We start from the raw sequence: 20,442 nt of genomic DNA on the forward strand, positions 1-20,442 counted from the left end.
CATTTCTGACGGCAAATTCGAACGCAGCTTCTCAGAGGAGCGTGGCGAGAAGCTGGCAGGCGAGGGGCCCAAACCACGGGTCTACACTATCTCCGGGGAGAGGCCTATGCTCTCCCAGCACCAGAGTGAGAGCATGGAGCTGGTGGTCATCAAAGGGGCTGAGGCTGAGGAGGAAGAGGAGGAAGACTGCTCCCAGGGCCAGCCTCTGCAGAATGCGGTCAGCTCCCACAACATTGGGAGGCACTGCAAAGGGAGCTGGGCAAGCAGCCGCCAGGTCTCCAAGGAGTGCCCCGGCTGCACCCACCTGGCTGCTCCTTCCCAGCATGCTTTCGACATAGAGCATCCTCACCCCCACCACCCCCATCACCACCACCACCACCACCAGGCCGGCGAGACTGGTTGGCGCCGGAAAAAGCTGGAGAGAATGTATAGCATTGACCGTGTGTCAGGTTAGTAATGGAATAAAAGAAACCATTATAGCTCAAATGAAAGGCCTGTGCTCTTGTCCCCAACAGTGGGTAGTCTGATTTCCCTGGAAAAAATGTGGGTGTGGTGACACCCAGCTCCTGTAGCCAGTGTGGTGTAGTGGTTAAGAGCAGTGGACTCGTAATCTGGTGAACCGGGTTCGCTTCCCCACTCCTCCACATGCAGCTGCTGGGTGACCTTGGGCTAGTTACACTTCTCTGAAGTCTCTCAGCCTCACTCACCTCACAGAATGTTTGTTGTGGGGGAGGAAGGGAAAGGAGAATGTTAGCCACTTTGAGACTCCTTTGGGTAGTGATAAAGCGGGATATCAAATCCAAACTCTTCTTATTCCTTGCAGCTAGCAATTGGAGGGTGAGGCAGTTTCTGCAAGTGGAGGTTCCACTTATCATTTACACTGCTGCTCCACTTACTTTTGGCTCTTGCTCCACCCACCACAGGCATGTGGCCCCCAGAAGGTTTGCTAGGAAAGGAAATGTGGCCCTCGGTCTGAAAAAGGTTCCCCGGCCCTGCCATCTAGGATTTAGCTCCACGCCCAGTTAGATGTTGTGATCTGCATTATGGTTGGATGGCAGACAACTCTCTGGTTTTGTTTATTAAAAGATAAAGTAATGTACAAGTCATGAAACTTCTGTGGCGGGTAACTTAGTAAAGGAAGGGTACTGGTGGAACAAATAGCATGTTTTTTTCCTCCTCCCCAGGGGTCATTTGAGGTCAAAGTGCCCGTCACAGAGTTTTAATTAATTTTGGATTCTGAAGCTCTGTAGTCAAAGGATAAGAACATAAGGAAAGACTGGCTGCTAGAATAGGTTAGTGGGGCATCTATCATCCTGTTCTCACAGTATCCAGATGCACATTATGGAAAGCCCCAAACAGGAGCTGAGTCCAATAGCACTCTCCCACTTGCGAACCCAAGGAACTGGTATTCAGAGACATACTGACTCCCTTAGTGGAAGGAGAACATAGTCATTGTGGCTAGTATCAGGTTCATATGGGGAGATCTTTCAGGTATCCTGGGCTCAAGCTATAGAGCCAGCATTGCTGATAACTATTGATAGATCTGTCTTTCTTCATGGAGCTGTCTAATCCGCTTTGAAAGCTTAATGAGGCTGAAGTCCATCACCATCTTTCTGTTCCCCTGCTGTCTGAAGTGTTTTCTTTTGTCTGTCCTACTTAATTTCATCAGATGATCTGCTCTTTCTTTCATCCCATGATAACTTTGGTGAGGGAAAAACATATCTCTTTATGCTTTGTCCACACCATGCGTAGCGAACTTCAATCGTGTTCCCTCTCTTCCCAGGACTGAATACTCATTGCTGTGACTTTACTTCTCTTGCAGATGATGTCCCCATCAGAACTTGGTTTCCCAAAGAAAACCTCTTCACTTTTCAAACAGCTACAACAACTATGCAAGCGTAAGTTAGAAAACTGGTTGGCTGGGCATGGAGGAGAGCATGTGAAATGTCTGCATGCTCATTCACTTAACCAGCCATTCTTCTGGGTTCACATAGCATTGTTATAACAGAGACATCAAGCTGCCTTATCTGAGCCAAGCCACTGATCCATCACATTCAGTATTGTCTACAATAACCCACAGCGGCTCCCTAGGCTTTCAGAAGCAGAGCCTCTCTCCTAGCCTTACCAGGGGATTGAACCTGGAAATCTTCTGCATGCAAAGTATATGCTCTACTGCTGCAATTCATTTAAGAGAGAGAGCAAGGTTCTAGTCCTCATGTTTCTGAATTCAGGGCTGAATTAAACAGGAACACTGGAAGCCTTCCCTTCATGCTTGCTCAACACAGCTTCTTTTGCATGAAATATATTGCCCTTCTTTCTCTCTGTGGCTTCATCTCCACATACATGTTTATATGTGTACATTTTTGTGCTCTTTGGAAATGGCCACAGCTACAGCTTTTTCACACAGTAGTGTCCCATGAGCATGCCTTTGTGCTAAATTCACACATTTAAACTGCCTCATCTTATTCAGTTATGAAGGCAGGGTAGGGACCTGAGCCTTTGCCTCATTGATGGTGGAGCCACAGCTTTGGAATGTCACACTTTGAAAATGTTTTGGTTTTTTTATTTATAATCATTTGGTGTCAGGTTAAAAACACACGCACGCACACGGAGCTGCCGTCTATCTGCAGAGCATGACAATACATTACATTTTTATGTATATAGGAATATATGTATACACCCACCCACCAACCAACCCACACCTTGCTACTGCAGAAAAGTTCAGCTTGTATTTCTTCACTAATATATATTTTCTCTCACTCTTTCTCTTTGCCTCCCCTCTGCTTTTCGTGGGACCATCAGCATCTCGTAAGTACAGCTGCTACCACCCCACAAATTTGTAGCCCCATTTTGGCCCATGTTTGTTGGCATCTTTGGGTAAACCCCCCACATTTTCCCGGTATCTTGTCCATATTTGGATGCACAAAAAGGTGACAAGGGCCTTCCAGCCTTCCACCTATTTTTCTCTGAATATGATGTCGTTCCCAGGGTCTTGGCAGTGGAAGACTCACTCATCAAAGATTAAACCCAGCCAGCAAGCATCTAGCAGCTTGCGTATTCATCCAACCCTCCTCTCTGTTTTCTCCTTTGTTCTTTTTATGATTTTGTTTTTATGCCTTTGATCCGTTCTAGGAGACTGGGGATGGAGAGAATCCCTGACCATGCATCCTTGTAACCTCTTGGTTAAGGAGATGGGGAACCTTTGGCCCAGCAGATGGGAAGAATGGGCAGCGGGGGTGTTGAGGCATGGCAAATGACAAGAGAGAAGTCGCCTTACTTAAAATACTCAGCAAACTGAATTTTTGTGCCCCCCCCCCAAGAAAGGCCTCTGCCTCGGACATTTCAATTTTTCAGTGTCATTTCTGAAGCTTTCTTCTCTTTTATCCTCTAGGGGTTAGGAGATAACCATTTAATTATTGCTCGTTCCTTCTCTGAATGCTGTTCTCACAGTAGGCAGTGCAAAACCTCCCTTTACTGATATTGTGGGTTCCATGGTAGGGAGAACATAACTAGAGGGAGTTAGCCCATGATAGGGGAGTGCAGAATGTTAGCCTGCTGCCAATTTATCCGTTCTGGACATAGTCCTTTTTCTCCAGGCTCTTAGGATATGCCACCTCCTGATCTATTCTCCTGCCCCCCAAAAAACTCAGTGTGTGGCATACACTCAACATTCCTATTTTGCCCCTCCCAAAAAAAAACACCAGTGCATGGTATACACTCAACATCTCTTCCTAATCTATCTCCAAGCGCAAAACAGTGTATGATACACTCAACATCCCTATTTGCTCCTTCAGCCTCTCTCCCAACTTGTTTGTAGTTCATTTTGTGGCTTGCGTCTCCTTCCTCTTCCTCAAGAGGTTTGCCTCTTGATTGGGAGTCTGCGCTCTCCCTTGTCCTGTGTTGCTGTCCCCCCCTCAATGTCGTCTCCCAGTTTCGAAGCTGTTCTAGTTTGGTTTTAATGCCTTAAAACTGGTTTCCCAGGGCATTCAGGGGCTACGCGGAGAGGAAGAGGCGGAAGCGGGAGAATGATTCTGCGGCTCTGATCCAGAGGTACGAGGGCGACTCCTCCTCGCACGAGTTCAATCCTTGCCTTGTTGCATGGGCCACCTGCAAGGGGCATCGGCATTGCTTTTGAAAAAAATAAATGCTGGCAGCGAGATGTTTCAGATGCTGGTACAGAGAACCGAAGAAGCTGATGGCAGTCAATTGGGCAGGTTTTTTGTTCTTAACAGGGCACAGTCCCTTTGAAAGCAAACTTGGCAAGAGCTTGAAGGCCAAATATTTACTAATGTGGTTCGGTTCCATCGTGCAGGACTCGTCACTGATTTTCTGTCCTCCCAGCAAATAGAGATAACTAAACACGGGATGGGGACCTTTTTCAGCCCAAGGACCACATTACCTTTGGGGAAAACCTCCGAAGGATCACATTCCACTGGTGAGCAGGTCCAAGGCAAAAGTAGGCAAGACAACAAATGCAAATTTTACTTTGTACAAGAGTCTAGTTTCTACTCACACCACCTCTCTAACATCCATCCAGGCAAGCAAGAAGCAAGATCAGAATTCAAGGCAGGGCCAGCCCACCCATGAGGCAAGATGAGATGACTGCCTCATGTGGCAGGATCCACAGGAGCAGCAGAGCTGGCCTCCAAAGAATCACTGCCTGTTGCCACAATGATGGCAACAATAACTGTAGTGCACTCCTCTGAGGCCAGGTCAGCCTCCTCCTTGGCAGTCTCCCTCACCACCACCCCATAGCAGCCTCTTGGCAAATTGGAGGCCTTGCTAGTCTCCTTCCACCCTTGTTCCTGATGTCGCTCTTTCCACCCCTCTTGTTCCTGATGTAGATCTTCACCCACCTCTTCTTCACTGGCTGTGGGGAGGCACCAGGTTGTAGTCTGCCTCAGGTGCCAAAGTGTCTTGGGCCAGCCCTGATTCAAAGACACATTCCAACCACACATAAACACACAAGGAGGGCACAGAGCAGGGTCAGTGAGGGGTGTTGTCTAGGGAGAGTCCCAAGGCTTGGAAGGCCATGTTTGGCTCTCATTCCTGAGGTTAGAATCAGAACTTCGCACTGAAAGAGGGAAGGCAACCCCTCCCAAATAGGCCCACACAAAGAGGGCTAAATGTTTTGTGATAGGGTAGTGTTCAAAGTCCTTTGCATACATTAACTCCACAATTGTTACAATAGCCTACTAAGGTAGATAGTTGTTATTTTACCCCCCCAGTCCTGCAGACTGGAAGACTGAGGCTGAGTGAGCATGAGACTTACTGTGGCTGAGGTAAGATTTGGAGAGGGGGATGTTCCAGTTCACACTTGTGATCTCCAGCCCTTCTCTAAAAGGAGGGGAACCACATATACTCCTAGGCTTTGCCAAGTTTGCTTTTGCTGGGTGAAGTGGGGAAATGGTGAAGAAGAAGGAAAAGTTGGAGGGAATCAACCTTTGCAAGAGATGTCCCGTTAAGAAGGCTGTTGTGTTGTACAGTTCCATCTTGGAAAAGCTGGGACGCCTCCCAGCGAAGTGGTTGTACTCTGGACTTGAGCCAACCTGAGATGCGAATCTCCCTGCTTTGTTTTTCTGGTTGCGGGAGAAGGTGGCTGAGTGCATGTTGCTGCGTGGGGCTTTTTTCCAGCAGGTTCGTCTGCCGTCTGGCACCCTCTCCTGGAGCTTCGCAAGGGCAGACCTTGCAGGCGGTTGAATGTGGTTCCCATCTTGGGTTGATGCCGCCAGTTTCCCAGGCTGGCCTGGTCTTTCCTGCTGCCTCGTCTTGGCAAGATCCTGCGCTGCAGTCCTAAGCAACCCCCCTCTCCTCCATCCCTGATCCTTTTGCTTAGAAACTGTTGCACGTTCGAGGGGAATAAATGCTTTTCTCCCACCCCCTTTGGTGCTAGGCTGGCCTGCTCACTCTCCTTGGCTCAGAAGGAGAAGCTTGGTGCCAGCAAATTTTGGTCTCTTGATGTGGTGCCCAGTCTGGCAGGGCGAGGGACTCATTTCAAGCTGCTTTCTTTGGTAATCAAACAGTGGCTTTTTGCTGCAGCAAGATGGGGGGGGGGGCGGCGTTGCTTGAGGCTGGCTGAGGAACTGGGTGTGGTTGTGGCTTATTCTCTTGAGAACTTGTGGGGCAGGGGAGGAAAGCTCTTCATGCTACTAGTCCACAAGAGGACAGGATCCTGTGCCAAAAGACACCATCGTCACAGCAGGAGAAAGGAAGGGAAACAAGCTACTAGTGAAGTGGAGGGGGGTAGCTTTCATTTTTTCATTCTTTGGGGCATTTTGAGAGGCGAAGTGTAGTGCTTTGATTGCAGTGATGTCCCCTTGCCCAGTTTCTGTAGTCTCTGGGGCAGAAATGGCTTCCAGTATGGCTGCCTTACACCACAGTGTTAAAGAACACTGGGGGTGGGGGTGGGGAGAGAGATTAAATGTTTGTGGCTCTGTCAAGGGAGGGGAGATTTTTAGGGGGAAGGTGCAACACCCTCCTCTCTATGAAGGGTGGATGACTGGAGAGGAAAAGAGACATAGAAAGCCTCCCCCCGCACCATGTTCTCTTGGTCCTTGCGTCGTGCCCTGTTTTTGTCCGTGGCGGGACATTGCCTTGCCTTGAGGGCTTTGGCGGCAGCTCATAGCTCCCCATTGGTCTGAGAGCCCCACCCCTGGCCTAATGTGTGTGTTCCGTGCCTCCTGCTGGGTCCAGCAATGGGCCTGTGAGTGTCTCCATGGCAACCAGGCCTAGTGTGGATGGAGTCAGTGGTTGGGCTTTGTGTGATCTTGGAAGATGAGGTTCTGTTCTCTTTCATACAAACGCACACGGAATCCTTTCTGTGACTGAAATCCGTTCTTTGTGCTTGGGTTGCTAAATACTCCCACCCACTCACCCCTTGTATATAGTGAAAGAATTTCTGCACTATTATAGAGTGATTAATTGACTGGAGGAACTTTTATCCAACTTCATGGGAGGGCAGGATGGAGCCTGGGCTGTGTTTGTGGCTGGCTGGTTGACTGGCTAGCTGGGGTGAATTCAATGCCACCCCTACCTCCCTCCTCACTCACTCTGTTCAGTTTGTTTTAGAGCCAAAATGCAGCTTTTTCACATAATTGCACCATTCAACGATTTGCTTTGCCATTTGGCGTTGTAAATACAGTCTCTTTTGAAATCTAAATTTGTTTTAAAAACTCCTGTCTCACCCATCTGCCTTAAAGGCCAGGGTGCGGGTTACAGCAATAAATACATTTTTAAAAATAATAATAATAAAGATTGTCAACAAAATAAGAGCAGAATTTGCCAAGGCCAAAGAAGTGGTAGACTAGGTTTCTTTTTATGCTCTTGGTTTTAAAATAAAATTTGCGGGGGAATGGAAAAAGAAATAAAAATATTTAAATCAACGATACAGCAAAATAGGGCCATCTGTAAGTCTACTGCAATCCATTTTGAAAAACCTGATGGAAAAGGCAGGTTTTCAGCTGGTGTCTAAAAACAACGCTGATATAAATCAGATGTTACGCAATGGGGTGGCTGTTACTAAGAAGGCCATGCAGGTCACAGACACTGCCCCCCACCAATTTCTCTTAAGGCTTGAACTACCAGATGTGCCTCCTGAGTAGATCTCAAGTTATGGACTGAATGACATGGGGAAAGACTCTACCTTGGATGGCCATCCCACAAACTAATTAGGGCTTCATGCTTCAAGGCTGAAATGTTGAATTGGGGTCAGTAGTTAACTGGCGACTAAAAAGAAACCAGTCTTGTAATGGCCCCTAAATGTCAGACCCAGCAACATTCATAGCCACATTCACAGCATACATCTAAAGCACTGTGATATCAATTTAAACTGCCATGGCTTTCCCAGAAGAATCCTGGAACCTGTAGTTTGTTAAAGGGAGTGAGAGTTGTATTCCCCTCTGACAGCTACAATTCCCAGAGTTCCCTGGGAAGAAGGATTGGTTGTTAAGCTACTCTGAGAATTTTAGCCCTGTGAGGGGAATGGGGGGCAGACTTCTAGGGACATTCAGCTGTATTAACAAACTACAGTCCCCAGAATTCTTTTTTTAAATATAAATATAAATATATATATATACACACACACACACACACACACACACACACACACACACATTTTTATTGGTTTTTTAACATATTAGTTCCAACAGTCATACAACAGTCATACAACATATCTTCACATCTTATACAATATTTTTGACTTCCGTCAACACCTCTGATGATTTTCCATTCTTTATCACTTTTCTACATTTCTTAATTTCCTATTACATTTAATTATCCTTAACTAATAATTCTTTTCATAGTCTTTCTTGTAATATTTCAAATAAACCACCTTACAAAACTTCTTGTAGTCCTACTAGTGTAATCTGTTCACTACAATTACTTTTCAGATAGTTCATACATTTACTCCGTCCCCAGAATTCTTTTGGGGGAAGTCATGACTATTTAAATTGGTATCATACTGGTATAAAATATATGTTGTGAATGTAGCTTTTCATGGCTGCAATTTCCATTAGCTACAATTTCTGGACTGTTGCTCTTTCATCTTCTTCATTCAGCTCTATGTACTTTTGAAGGAAGAAAATGCTAACCAGCCCCACTACCACATCACCAAGAGTCCAATTAATATGTGTGCACGACACTCAGAGACTTAGTGGGTGCCAAGAGAAAACATCCAGGGTGCTATGGGCACTGTATTGTTGGCCCCCTGCATTTTAGATTCTGCTTTGAGCAATGGATTTGTATTTGGATTACGTTGCCTTCAAGATGTCCTTCCGAGTTCTATGAAAATGAACGAAATTCTAAGCATGATTTGTCCAAGAATATTTGCCCACTTTAATTTTAGCTCTAAGCTGTTGGGCCCCTTCTGAGTTTGCAGATCTGTGGTTGTTTGCTAGCAGGCAAAGGCAAAATTATTGTTTCTCCTTCCTTCCAGAAGGAAAACCAGCTCTTAATTATACATGCCTTGCTAGATCAAACAGAAGGTCCACCTGTTTGCAATGGTGGGGTGTGAAAGCACCAGTTGGCCCCCTGTTGGAGCCCCTGGATCTGGGGCTCAAAGATATGGATGTGCCTCTACTACCTTTGGAGAAATGCCTGTTAATTCTGTTCAGCATTCCGTAGAAAATAACTTCATAGATGTTTCCCATTTTGGATTTTCAGAGGCTCTTTGAAAATAAACTGGCCACATGCATAGATTTATGCCCTTCATTTATGCAGATTTACTTGGTAGCAGTGGAGGCTGGTTCATTTGGGCAAAGGGGACACTGCACCACCAACGTCAGACTATCCCCAGCCAACTCCCTCCTGCCTGCCTTCTTACTTCCAACCAGTCCTGGTTGTAAGCTCTGCCTCTCAGTGTCCTCCTCTGTAGTCCCAGTGTTGACCTTGTAGAAGTAAGCAGGGAGTAAAATGTGGGAGGATTGGGGGGACATCAGAAGTAATGGCTCTGCCTGCCATTGGTCTGGCGCCATCTACTGTTAGACTTCCTGCCTTCCACCCTTCTGGTCCCAGTGGGCACTAGCCTCCTCTCTCTGGTAGAGTTCCACATTTCTAATGCCTGATAACAGGTAACTTTTGTGCCTGATTTATTTTGCTTTTGTTTATTTCATGAACAATTTATATTTATGTGTCTTGTTTTCTGAGGATTCTGGGATGCCATGCCCACAGTAGCAATGTGCTATTGGGTACAGTCCAAGGCACCATGGGCGTAGCCAGGGGGAAGTTGGGGGAAGTTGCTCCCACCAAATCAAGTAAATCAATAAAAATACTTAACTGAGGTTCAGCACACACCCCGCCTCAACATAAATCCTGGCTACGCCCATGCAAACTACTTTGATGCCCAAAGCAGAAAATTCAAAATGGTGCTTTACCCTTAGTGTTTTTAAAAATGTTGTTGAGGGCAAGTGCCTGGCAGTGTGTGACAAATAGGGCTAACTCTGATTGGGGTGCCAAAAATATATTCTTTCTCCCCCTACCTACAATCCATAGTGTGTTCATTTCAGTCTCAATTACGGTGCAGGCTATGAAAATTCTTCCTTCTCTCCCTGGACTTTGAAGAAGACCCTGCATTTTTGAAGCTGTGGTAAATGCCACAGGAGATGTACTCCCATGACGGACTTCAAATTTCTTTTTCTAGGTCATATCCCTTATGGGCATTTTAGTCCCTCAGAGAGAAAATCCAAATCCTCTTCTCTTTCTTCCCAAGGTGGTAACAACCTAATAATTACTCCCTGTAATAGCGAACTTTGTGGTGAGGGCCGGCAGAAATTTGAAACGGGGCCCACTGAGAACAAGGAGTTACATATCAGCATTCTCAAGGGAATGCATTTACCCCTTCGCAGTTACAAGAAACTTTTTTTAAAAACCTAAGAGGGCAAAAAAGAGGGGGTTCTTTTGGGAGGAAGGATGAGATACAAATCTAAAAAATAAATTAGCAAACAAAACACATGATTGGCATCCGTTGAAAGTTGTGTGTTGGGAGTGAGGTGGGTGTGCATAAAATGGGGATGGGGTGGGGGGAGAACGACCTTCTTCAGCTGCTTATAGCTGTGTTCCCAAACTTTTCCCCTCACAGACCACTTGAAGATTGCTTAGGGTGTCAGCAAATCCATTAGGTTGCATACACACCGTACATTTAAAGCATATGCCTTTCCCCCAAAGAATTCTGGGACCTGGAGTTTGTTAAGGGTGCTGGGGGGGCTTGTTGCTCTGTGAGGGTTGAACTACAGCACCCAGGATTCTTTGGGAGAAGCCATGTGCTTTAAGTGCATGGCATGTATGCTACATGATTTTTAAAATTTTATTTTTACAGAAATGCCGCTGACCACCTGAATGAAGCTCATGGACCACTCTTGGTCCATAAATCACAGTTTGGAAACTCTGGTTTATAGTATTGGAGAAGGGTATGTCTGACTGGCTGGAACCTAAACGAGAGCACACCTCTGTTTGGCTGCAAGGGTAAACTGCAAGCTTTTTGCTGCAGACCCGACTTGTACATTCAAATAATTTACAGTTGGCTGCCCTTCAGTGGTACTCCCAAATCTCCTGCCTGAGGTGAGCATCCTCTCCCTGCAAGCTAAAATTACATCTCTGGGCTTCTTTATGCCATTACTGAGCCAGATTCACAACACTCATTTAAAGTAGTATTGTTATAACACTCATGGCTTCCCCAAATAACCTTGAGAACTGTCATTTGTGAAAAGATGCTGAGACTTGTTAGGAGAGGACTACAATACCCAGAGTCCCCTGGGAAGAGGGATTGAATCATAGATCATAGAACTTTAGTTGGAAGGGACTCCAAGAGTCATCTAGTCCAACCCACTGCATTGCAGGAATCTCAGCTAAAGCATTCATGACAGATGGCCATCCAACGTCTGCTTAGAAACCTCCAAGGAAGGAGAGTCCACACCACTTTCCAAGGGAGTCTGTTTCACTGTTAAAGTGCATTCAGTTTTGTGGAAAGTGATCCAAAGAGTAACCATGATGGTTTTGGGAGCGCATTTCAGAGCCACATGAAAGGCCATGCACTCTACTTTCTCCAAATGACAAGAGCTCCAAATCCTTCCGCCAGTGAGGCTTAAAGCATCTTACAGGGGATAATTTTCAGTAGAAAAGCCCCACATGGGTTAAGGGCTCGGAAACCCTTCTCTTCTGCATTGCTGTTATTCCTTTTCAAATTTCAGCCTTGGCATTTGCATGGAATAAGCATTAAGAACCATCCCAAAAATTATAATTGTGGAACAGTGTTCTGCCAGCAATAGAATTCAGAGCAGGTTTTCTCTTACTTAGCAAACACTTCTGCACCGGATTCCTAAAGACAGATGTAGCAATGGCAACCCCCAAGTGGCAACTGTGAATGTAAGCATGCTGGGGCAAGTTGTGGCCAAATGGTGCACTTTCAACTTACCACCACTTGACATCCCTGGAAGATACATGCAGATTTTGCTCCCAAGATGTTAGCTCACATGTTCTCATGAACAGTTGCTGCTCCAGATGTTATTTGTTTGTGTTTTGATGAGCATTTGTTGAGGATCCTGAGCAGCTCCAAAAGTGGTGTAGACATACTTTTATTTTATTTTTAAAATAATGGTTCTGTTTTGCAAATTGCAGCCCCTAAAAAGCAGCAATAACAAAACGGCTACCAATTCCTTCTGTGTCATTGCTACAGTATATACTTGGAAAAAAGATGATAAATGTTGAAATCAGATAAACAATGAGTAAAACAATGAGTAAAACAGCTATCTGATACCCTTCCAAACTCTGCATGGTTCACTGAGAACATGAATTCTCAAGAGAAGTATTTACAAAAGTTAGGAACGGAAACCGTATTATGTCAAATTGATTAGGGCCACATTCACACCACACATTTAAAAGCTACTACGACTTCTCCCGGGACGCGGGTGGCGCTGTGGTCTAAACCACAGAGCCTAGGACTTGCCGATCAGAAGGTCAGCAGTTCGAATCCCCGTGACGGGGTGAGCTCCCATTGCTCAGTCCCAGCTCCTGCCAACCCAGCAGTTCGAAAGCACGTCAAAGTGCAAGTAGATACCTCCGGCGGGAAGGTAAACGGCGTTTCCGTGGGCTACTCTGGTTCGCCAGAAGTCGCTTAGTCATGCTGGCCACATGACCCGGAAGCTGTACACCGTCTCCCTCGGCCAATAAAGTGAGATGAGCGCCGCAACCCCAGAGTCGGTCACAACTGGACCTAATGGTCAGGAGTCCCTTTACCTTATGACTTCTCCCAGTGAATTCTGGGGGTTATAGTTTGCTAAGGGTGCTGAGAGTTCTTAGGAGATCCCTCTTCCCCCCTCATGGAGCTCACTAGGAAGAGGGATTGACTGTTAAACCACTGTGGGAATTGTAGCTCTGGAAGGCAAACTGGGATCTTCTAACAAAGTACAGCTCCCAGAATTGTTTTGAGGGAAACCATGACTGTTTAAAGTGGTATCATAGTACTTTAGATGTGTGGTGTGAACATAGCCTAGATGTAGTTTGCTCTCTTGCATTCCATTTATCATGCATCAATCTTTCCATGAGCGCATAACGCCAAACATGCTTCTGCCAATATGCAATTAAAACACTAGAAGATGTATTCCAGCCTCCAGCTATGGTTGATCTAGCTACGTAAATAGGAAGTTAATAAGATATTTAGGGAGATGTTTAGTGCAAAGATTCCTTGCTTTTTTTCTATGGCTCATCTCCACTCCACAAAAAAACACACCTCCAAATCTCTTTCTATATACAGCTTGATGTATTTACCACCATGGTACCTTCTGGGAAATGGCCCACATCACAGTCTTCTTGGCTGCTCAGTATTGACCACCTTCTCTTTGTTCTGCTTCTTCCAGAAACTTCAGGAAGCATCTGCGGATGGTGGGGAGCCGCCGCATGAAGGCGCAGAGTGAGTGAGGGGATGGAGGTGGTGCAGGGTGTGCTGTGTTGAATCACGTCCTGGAGCCCTAGATCTCCTAGACTGGGGAAGCAGAGGGGAATCTGTGGCCTTCCAAATGCTGTTGGACTCACCACTCCCTGCAAGCCAGCAGGGCCCAACAGTCAAGGGTGTTGGGAGTTGCTAGCTTAGCAAAACCTGGGGGGCCATAGAAGTTCCCTGTACCTGCCCCAGAGAGCTGCTCTAGCCTTGCTTCACTTTCCCTCCCTGTGCCTCGCTTTCTCATCCAGACCGATCCATGAATGTAGCCTTCCTTTTTTACTTGTTCACCTGCTCTAGCTGTTACAAAGTGTGCCTAAAGAGCATGAGATTGTGAGCCAGGGCGGTGTGGTGGTTTTTCTTTTGGCTGGTCGTATAGAAAGCTGTGATAATTTAGTCCCTTATTGCCATTATTTAATTTTTTTAGCCTTTGCCGAGCGCCGAGAGAGGAGCTTCAGCCGGTCCTGGAGCGACCCCACTCCCATTAAGCCCGAAAACCTCAATGATTCCCGAGAAAGTACGTTCCTTTGTTGTGTCCTCGATGAACCTCCCCTCCCGTTCCCTACCTTCCAAAACCCAAAGTCAAACTGGTTTGGCATGGGCTTAGTCACTGGGCCATCCATGTGAACAATTCCAACTAACCCTTAGGTTTCCCCAGAGTCCTGTTCTGTCTGATTTGCTGTGGGGATTAAGCTGTGATGCTGCTGTCCTAGGGTGTTTAAATTTGCTGGTCTGTGTGTGAGTTGCAGAGGGCAGCCTCTCACAACAGCTAGAATGGAGGTGAGAGAGTGTCTGTCTCTCTGAGCTTCCTTGAAAGCGGGTTCTGCTTGGGGACAGGTAAAGGGTCCCAGGTTCAGGCCCCAGCTCCTCCTATTCAGAATCATGAGAACTGAAGAATAATGATTCAGTGACATTGCGTCTACTTTGCATTCAGAAGGTCCGAAGGCCCCCAGCAACTCTAGGTTGGGTTGATACACACATTCTTCCTCTAATCCTGGATAGCCACTGCCAGTCAGTGTAGAGAATATTGAGCTACGTAGGCAGACCAATAGTCTGATGTGTTGTAAGGCAGGCAGCTATGCTCTTATTTGGTAAGGGCTGGAGCTCAGGGGCAGAGGTACCTCGTTCAATCTCTGGCATCTCCAGGTAGGGAACCCGGCAGAAGGCCTTCTCAGTAGTGGCGCCCGCCCTGTGGAATGCCCCCCCATTAGATGTCAAGGAAATAAACACCTATCTGACTTTTAGAAGACATCTGAAGGCAGCCCTGTTTAGGGAAGTTTTTAAATATTTGATGTTTTGTCGTGCTTTTAATATACTGTTGGGAACTGCCCAGAGTGGCTGGGGAAACGCAGCCAGATGGGCAGGGTATAAATAATAAAATTATTATAATTGTTGTTGTTATTGTTATTATTAGGGCTTGTAATGTCCCCTGATAGGAAATCCTGGAAAGCAGCTACCAGTCGTTGTAAGCAATAATGAGCTAGATGGCCCAATGGAACAGACTGTTTCTATGAGGCCAAGGTTACCTGCACAGCCTGCTTGCATTTTCTTCCCACCTGAGAGCTGAAAAGAGGCTGGAGCTAGACAGGATACCAAAAACATGCAGCCTTGCCTCTTGTTCTTTGTTCTTTATTTATTAACCCATCCTCCATCTGGGGAACCTTTGATTGTACAGTTGTACAGACAATCCTCATTTTGCGCTGGGGCTACAGAGCGCACATCAACCCATTCTGACTCCACTCCACCCCTTTTCATGACATCTTTATGGTGCTCTGGGGCTACTTCCAGGTTTGGTGCCATGATGTGCAATCACACATCATTCAGATGCGCCTAAGCCGGGAATTGGCTGTAGTTCATCAACAACTCCCATCATCCTCCCATTCAGTGTTGGCCATGATGACGGGAGCTGATGGCACGCAAAGCCCAACAACCTCTGGAGGACCAAAGGGCTCCCCAGCCCTGGTATATAGAGATAGCAAAAGGTATCACACATAATATAAGCAAACCACACAATAAAATTATAATAATGCAAAACTTTGCATCAGAGTAAATAGAGACAGCTAAGTACAGTATCAACGGCAGCAGAGTAAAACCTTTTTAGATGCTCAGGTAGTTCTTCCACTCCTCAATTAATTTCCACAAGTACCCTACAAGGTAGGTGAGCTGGCCCAGGGTCACCTAGTGAGCTTCATGCTTGAGTGTGGGATTTGAACCCTGGTCTTCCAGGTTTTGGTCTGACACTCTAACCACTGCATCACATTAGCTCTCATTGTGATGATAGCAGTGCCAGTCAGAGTGACAAGGGGAGACCATTCCACCAATGAACCTCTGTGGTATCACCGCTTTATTCATTTATAAGATTTCTTACCTGCCTTTCATCCTATGATTCTGGAGTGGCTTGCAATTTTAATACATAGGTATAAAAACAGATCAAAAGAGTTAATAGTGATTTTAAAGAAGTTTGAAACATTCCAACTGGAACAGAACAGTATAAATTCAACTCAAGATTATGGGTTCCTTAAAGCAAAGGAATCTTAGTTGTCAAAGACCAGAGCAAAGAGGTTCATCTTCATCAAATGGCGAAAGCTCTGTGACAAAGGTTATAATACTTTTTTTTTTAAAGAAATATTTATTGAAGTTTTACAAAAACATAAATACAAGAACACATAATAAAAGAAAAAAGAAAAATAAAGATACAACATACAAAAGCAAAGAAAAAATATGAAAAATTAAAAACAATTCCATTTTTCATAACTTAAAACTCATTTGCTTGTTTCTTTGACCTCCTCACACCTCCCCTTCTTGTATTCCCATTTAAATAATCAAATCAGCAAATCCTTACCCTCTTTCATTTATCTTAACTCTATATCTTAACATTTTATAACTCTATATTTTCATCCATTATCAATTCATTTTTGCATATTCTTATTAACTTCGTTGCTAGTACCACTTATTTCCAATCCAACATCATTTTAACATTCACTAATTTTACAATGTTTCTGCAGCTAATCTTTAAATGTCTTCCAATCTTCTTCCACCAACTCTTCTCCCAGGTCTCAGATTCTGCCAGTCATTTCCGCCAATTCCATAAAGTCCATCACTTTCATCTGCCACTCTTCCAGGGTGGGTAGATCTTGTGTCTTCCAGTACTTTGCAATAAGTATTCTTGCTGCTGTTGTTGCATACATAAAGAACGTTCTATCCTTCTGTGGCACCAATTGGCCGACTATGCCCAGGAGAAAGGCCTCTGGCTTCTTCAGAAAGGTATATTTAAATACCTTTTTCATTTCATTATAGATCATTTCCCAGAAAGCCTTAATCTTTGGGCACGTCCACCAAAGGTGAAAGAATGTACCTTCATTCTCTTTACATTTCCAACATTTATTATCGGGCAGATGATATATTTTTGCAAGCTTGACTGGTGTCATGTACCACCTATATATCATTTTCATAATATTCTCTCTCAAGACATTACATGCCGTAAATTTCATACCGGTGGTCCACAACTGTTCCCAGTCAGCAAACATAATGTTATGACCAATGTCTTGTGCCCATTTAATCATAGCAGATTTAACCGTTTCATCCTGCGTATTCCATTTTAACAGCAAGTTACACATTCTTGAAAGTATCTTAGTTTTGGGATCTAACAGTTCTGTTTCCAATTTTGATTTTTCCACCTGGAAGCCAATTTTTTTATCCAAGTTATAGGCCTCTCTTATTTGATAATAATGCAGCCAATCTCGCACTTTATCTTTTAATTTCTCAAAACTCTGCAATTTGTCTCCATCTTGTTCCAATATTTCCCAATATTTCGGCCATTTGGCCTCCATATTGAGCTTTTTCTGAGCCTTGGCTTCCATTGGTGACAACCACCTTGGGGTTTTATTTTCCAATAAGTCTTTGTATCTTATCCAGACATTAAACAATGCTTTCCTGACAATATGGTTTTTAAATGCTTTATGTGCTTTAACCTTGTCGTACCACAAATATGCATGCCACCCAAAAACATTGTTGAAACCTTCTAGGTCCAAAATGTCTGTGTTCTCAAGAAGGAGCCAGTCTTTCAACCAGCAGAATGCTGCTGATTCATAGTAAAGTTTAAAGTCTGGCAGGGCAAATCCACCTCTTTCCTTTGCGTCAGTTAGTATTTTAAATTTTATTCTGGGCTTCTTGCCCTGCCAGACAAATCTAGGAATATCTTTCTGCCACTTCTTGAAACAGTCCATCTTGTCCAGAATTTGCAATGACTGAAACAGAAATAACATTTTTGGCAATACATTCATCTTTATAGCTGCAATTCGACCCAACAAGGAAAGCTTCAAATTTGACCATATTTCCAAATCTTTTTTCACTTCTGTCCAACATTTCTCATAATTATCTTTAAATAAATTTAAATTCTTAGCAGTCATATTAACCCCCAAGTATTTTACTTTCTTAACTAATGTTAAACCTGTCTCCTTCTGAAACCTCTCTTTCTCAATTGGTGTAAAATTTTTTAACTTATTCAACTTAAATCCTGCCACATTACCAAATTCTTGAATCAATTCTAATACTCTTTTCGTACTAGATTCTGGCTCCTGTAACGTCAAAACTAGGTCATCTGCAAAAGCTTTCAATTTATATTGTTTGGCTCCGACCTGAATACCTTCAATCAGACGGTCCCTTCTAATCATATTTAGGAGAACCTCCAGGACCAAAATAAAAAGCAATGGGGAAATTGGGCAGCCTTGTCGTGTCCCTTTCTCTATCTTAAATTCCTATGTCATCACATTGTTGACTATTAACTTAGCCTTTTGTTCTGAGTAAATTGCACTTACACCATTTTCAAACCCTTGACCCACCCCCATTCCCTGAAGATTTTTCTTCATAAAATTCCAAGAAATATTGTCAAAGGCTTTTTCCGCATCTATAAAAATTAAAACTGCTTTGGTATTAATGTTCACTTGCAACTTCTCCAAAATGTTAATTATATTCCTCGTGTTGTCAGACAAGTGTCTACCTGGGAGAAAGCCAGCTTGATCCTTATGTATCTCTTCAACTAGTACCTTTTTTAATCTATTAGCCAAAATATCAGCAAAAATTTTGTAATCCACATTGAGCAGGGATATGGGGCGGTAGTTCCTAAGTTGTGTCTTTTCAGACTCAGTTTTCGGTATAAGTGTAATGTAAGCTTCCTTCCACGACTCTGGCGCCTTTTTCCCCTCCAAAATTTCATTACAAACCTCCTTTAGTGGCTGAATTAACCAATCTTTCAAATATCTATAGTATTTTGAGGTTAAGCCATCCGGCCCTGGAGATTTACCCAACTGCATATTCTGAATGGCACCTTCTACCTCCTGTTCAGTAATTTTGTGGTTCAGCATTATCTTGTTTTCTTGAGAGATTTTTTGTAATCCGTTTGTTTTTAAAAACTGGTCTATGTCAGTCTCTTTCTGTGGCCCTTGTGTATATAGTTGTTTAAAATATCTCTGGAAGCACTTTCTAATCTCCAATGGATTCTGTATGTTCTTTCCTTCCACATCCAAATTTGTGATAGTGTTTAATTTTTGTCTTTTTTTTCATCTGCCAGGCTAACAATTTCCCGCATTTGTTAGCCGATTCAAATGTCTTTTGTCTCATCTGTTTAATTTTCCATTCTACTTCCTGGTTTATCATTTTCATATATTGTACTTGATGTAACTTGCAAAGATCTCTTGCGACTTTGGTTTCGCTCTTAATTTCTTCTCTCCTTCTTTTATTTTTTCCAAGATTTTATCTTTTTTCTCGTTTAGGATTCTCTTCTTTATTGCATTCTGTTGGATCAGAAACCCTCTCATGACCGCTTTACTTGCATCCCAGATTACTCTTTTTTCAACCGTGGTATTCAAATTTATCTCAAAATAGTCTCTCAAGATTTTTTGGGCCTTCATGGTAACCTCTTGATCTCTAAACAAGGTGTCATTCATCCTCCATCTGAAGGAACCGATTGGTGTTAGTTTCATCTCCATCTTCACAGCATTATGGTCGGAGCAAGTTTTTGGGCAAATTTCCACTTTTCGAATCTTAGGTGCCAGTCCCTTAGTTATCCATATTTGGTCAATTCTTGTCCATGTCATTTTGGCTTCAGAGAAGAATGTTCCCTCTCTTCCTAAGGGGTTCTTAGTTCTCCAAATGTCAATCAAGTCCATATTGTCAGTCAAGTTAAAAAAAGTTTTTGGTAGCCTGCCATCTTTAGTTACAGCCTGTCTCTGCGACTTGTCCATATTTGTAGATACCACTCCATTCATATCTCCCATCATAATAATGTTGTAATCCATATAGTCCAACAATGTCTCATGCAATTTCTTAAAAAATTCAGATTTCCCCTCATTTGGTGCATAAACTCCTACTATCAAAATTTTTTCTCCTTGTGCTTGAATTTCAATTGCCACAAATCTTCCTTGTTCATCTTTAAAAACAAATTTCGGTGATAGGCTCTCTTTGGCGTAGATAACAACTCCTCTCTTTTTAACCTTATCCGATGAAATAAACTCTTGGCCCAATCTTTTATTAATCAGTACTTTCCTGTGTAGCCTTATCACATGTGTTTCCTGTAAGCAAATTAAGTCCAATTGTTCCTTTTTCAATAAATGAAAGACTTTCTTCCTCTTCTCCGGGGAGTTAAATCCATGAATGTTCCAACTTAATAATTGCAGAGACATGGTGTAGTTATTCTACTTTCCTCCAACTGCTCCCAAAAGTTCTTCTTTTTCTGGCGGTGGTATCACTTTTTCTAGTTTGTCCAATCCCGAGGGTGGTGGTACTATGTCTAGTACTCCTGATTTTAAACCTCTCGGCTCTTCTAGAACTTCTTTTTGCAGGTCTTCTTCGTGGTCTTTCAAAAAATTTCCCTTGTCTTCCACTGATCTTATTTTGAACTTTTTCCCTTTAAAGGTAAAAGATAGTCCCTGGGGGAATTCCCACCTAAAAACAATTTTATTTCTTCTCAATAGGGCCACCAGATCTCCGTAGTTGGTTCTAAGATCCAATAGATGTTT

The 20,442-nt window shown here is 43.8% G+C and overlaps 2 protein-coding genes across 2 annotated transcripts in view; both read left to right on the top strand.

Moving 5' to 3' along the window:
- The window catches only part of LOC310754762 (NMDA receptor synaptonuclear signaling and neuronal migration factor-like), a 66,958-nt gene that overhangs the window by 26,517 nt on the left and 19,999 nt on the right, over positions 1-20,442 (top strand). Inside the window, exons 7-8 of the mRNA XM_083597013.1 lie at positions 13,347-13,399; positions 13,854-13,943. Of these exons, the coding sequence (XP_083453139.1) occupies positions 13,347-13,399; positions 13,854-13,943 (143 nt within the window). The remainder of the gene's footprint in view (positions 1-13,346; positions 13,400-13,853; positions 13,944-20,442) is intronic.
- On the top strand, positions 9-3,206 carry LOC310754788 (NMDA receptor synaptonuclear signaling and neuronal migration factor-like). The gene is made up of 3 exons (XM_083597098.1): positions 9-449; positions 1,823-1,898; positions 2,803-3,206. Exons 1-3 carry the CDS (start codon positions 107-109, stop codon positions 2,810-2,812), a joined length of 429 nt encoding a protein of 142 aa, XP_083453224.1. The 5' UTR covers positions 9-106; the 3' UTR covers positions 2,813-3,206.

This window comes from Podarcis filfolensis, assembly GCF_964270895.1.
Source record: "Podarcis filfolensis genome assembly, chromosome: Z".
NCBI lineage: Eukaryota > Metazoa > Chordata > Lepidosauria > Squamata > Lacertidae > Podarcis > Podarcis filfolensis.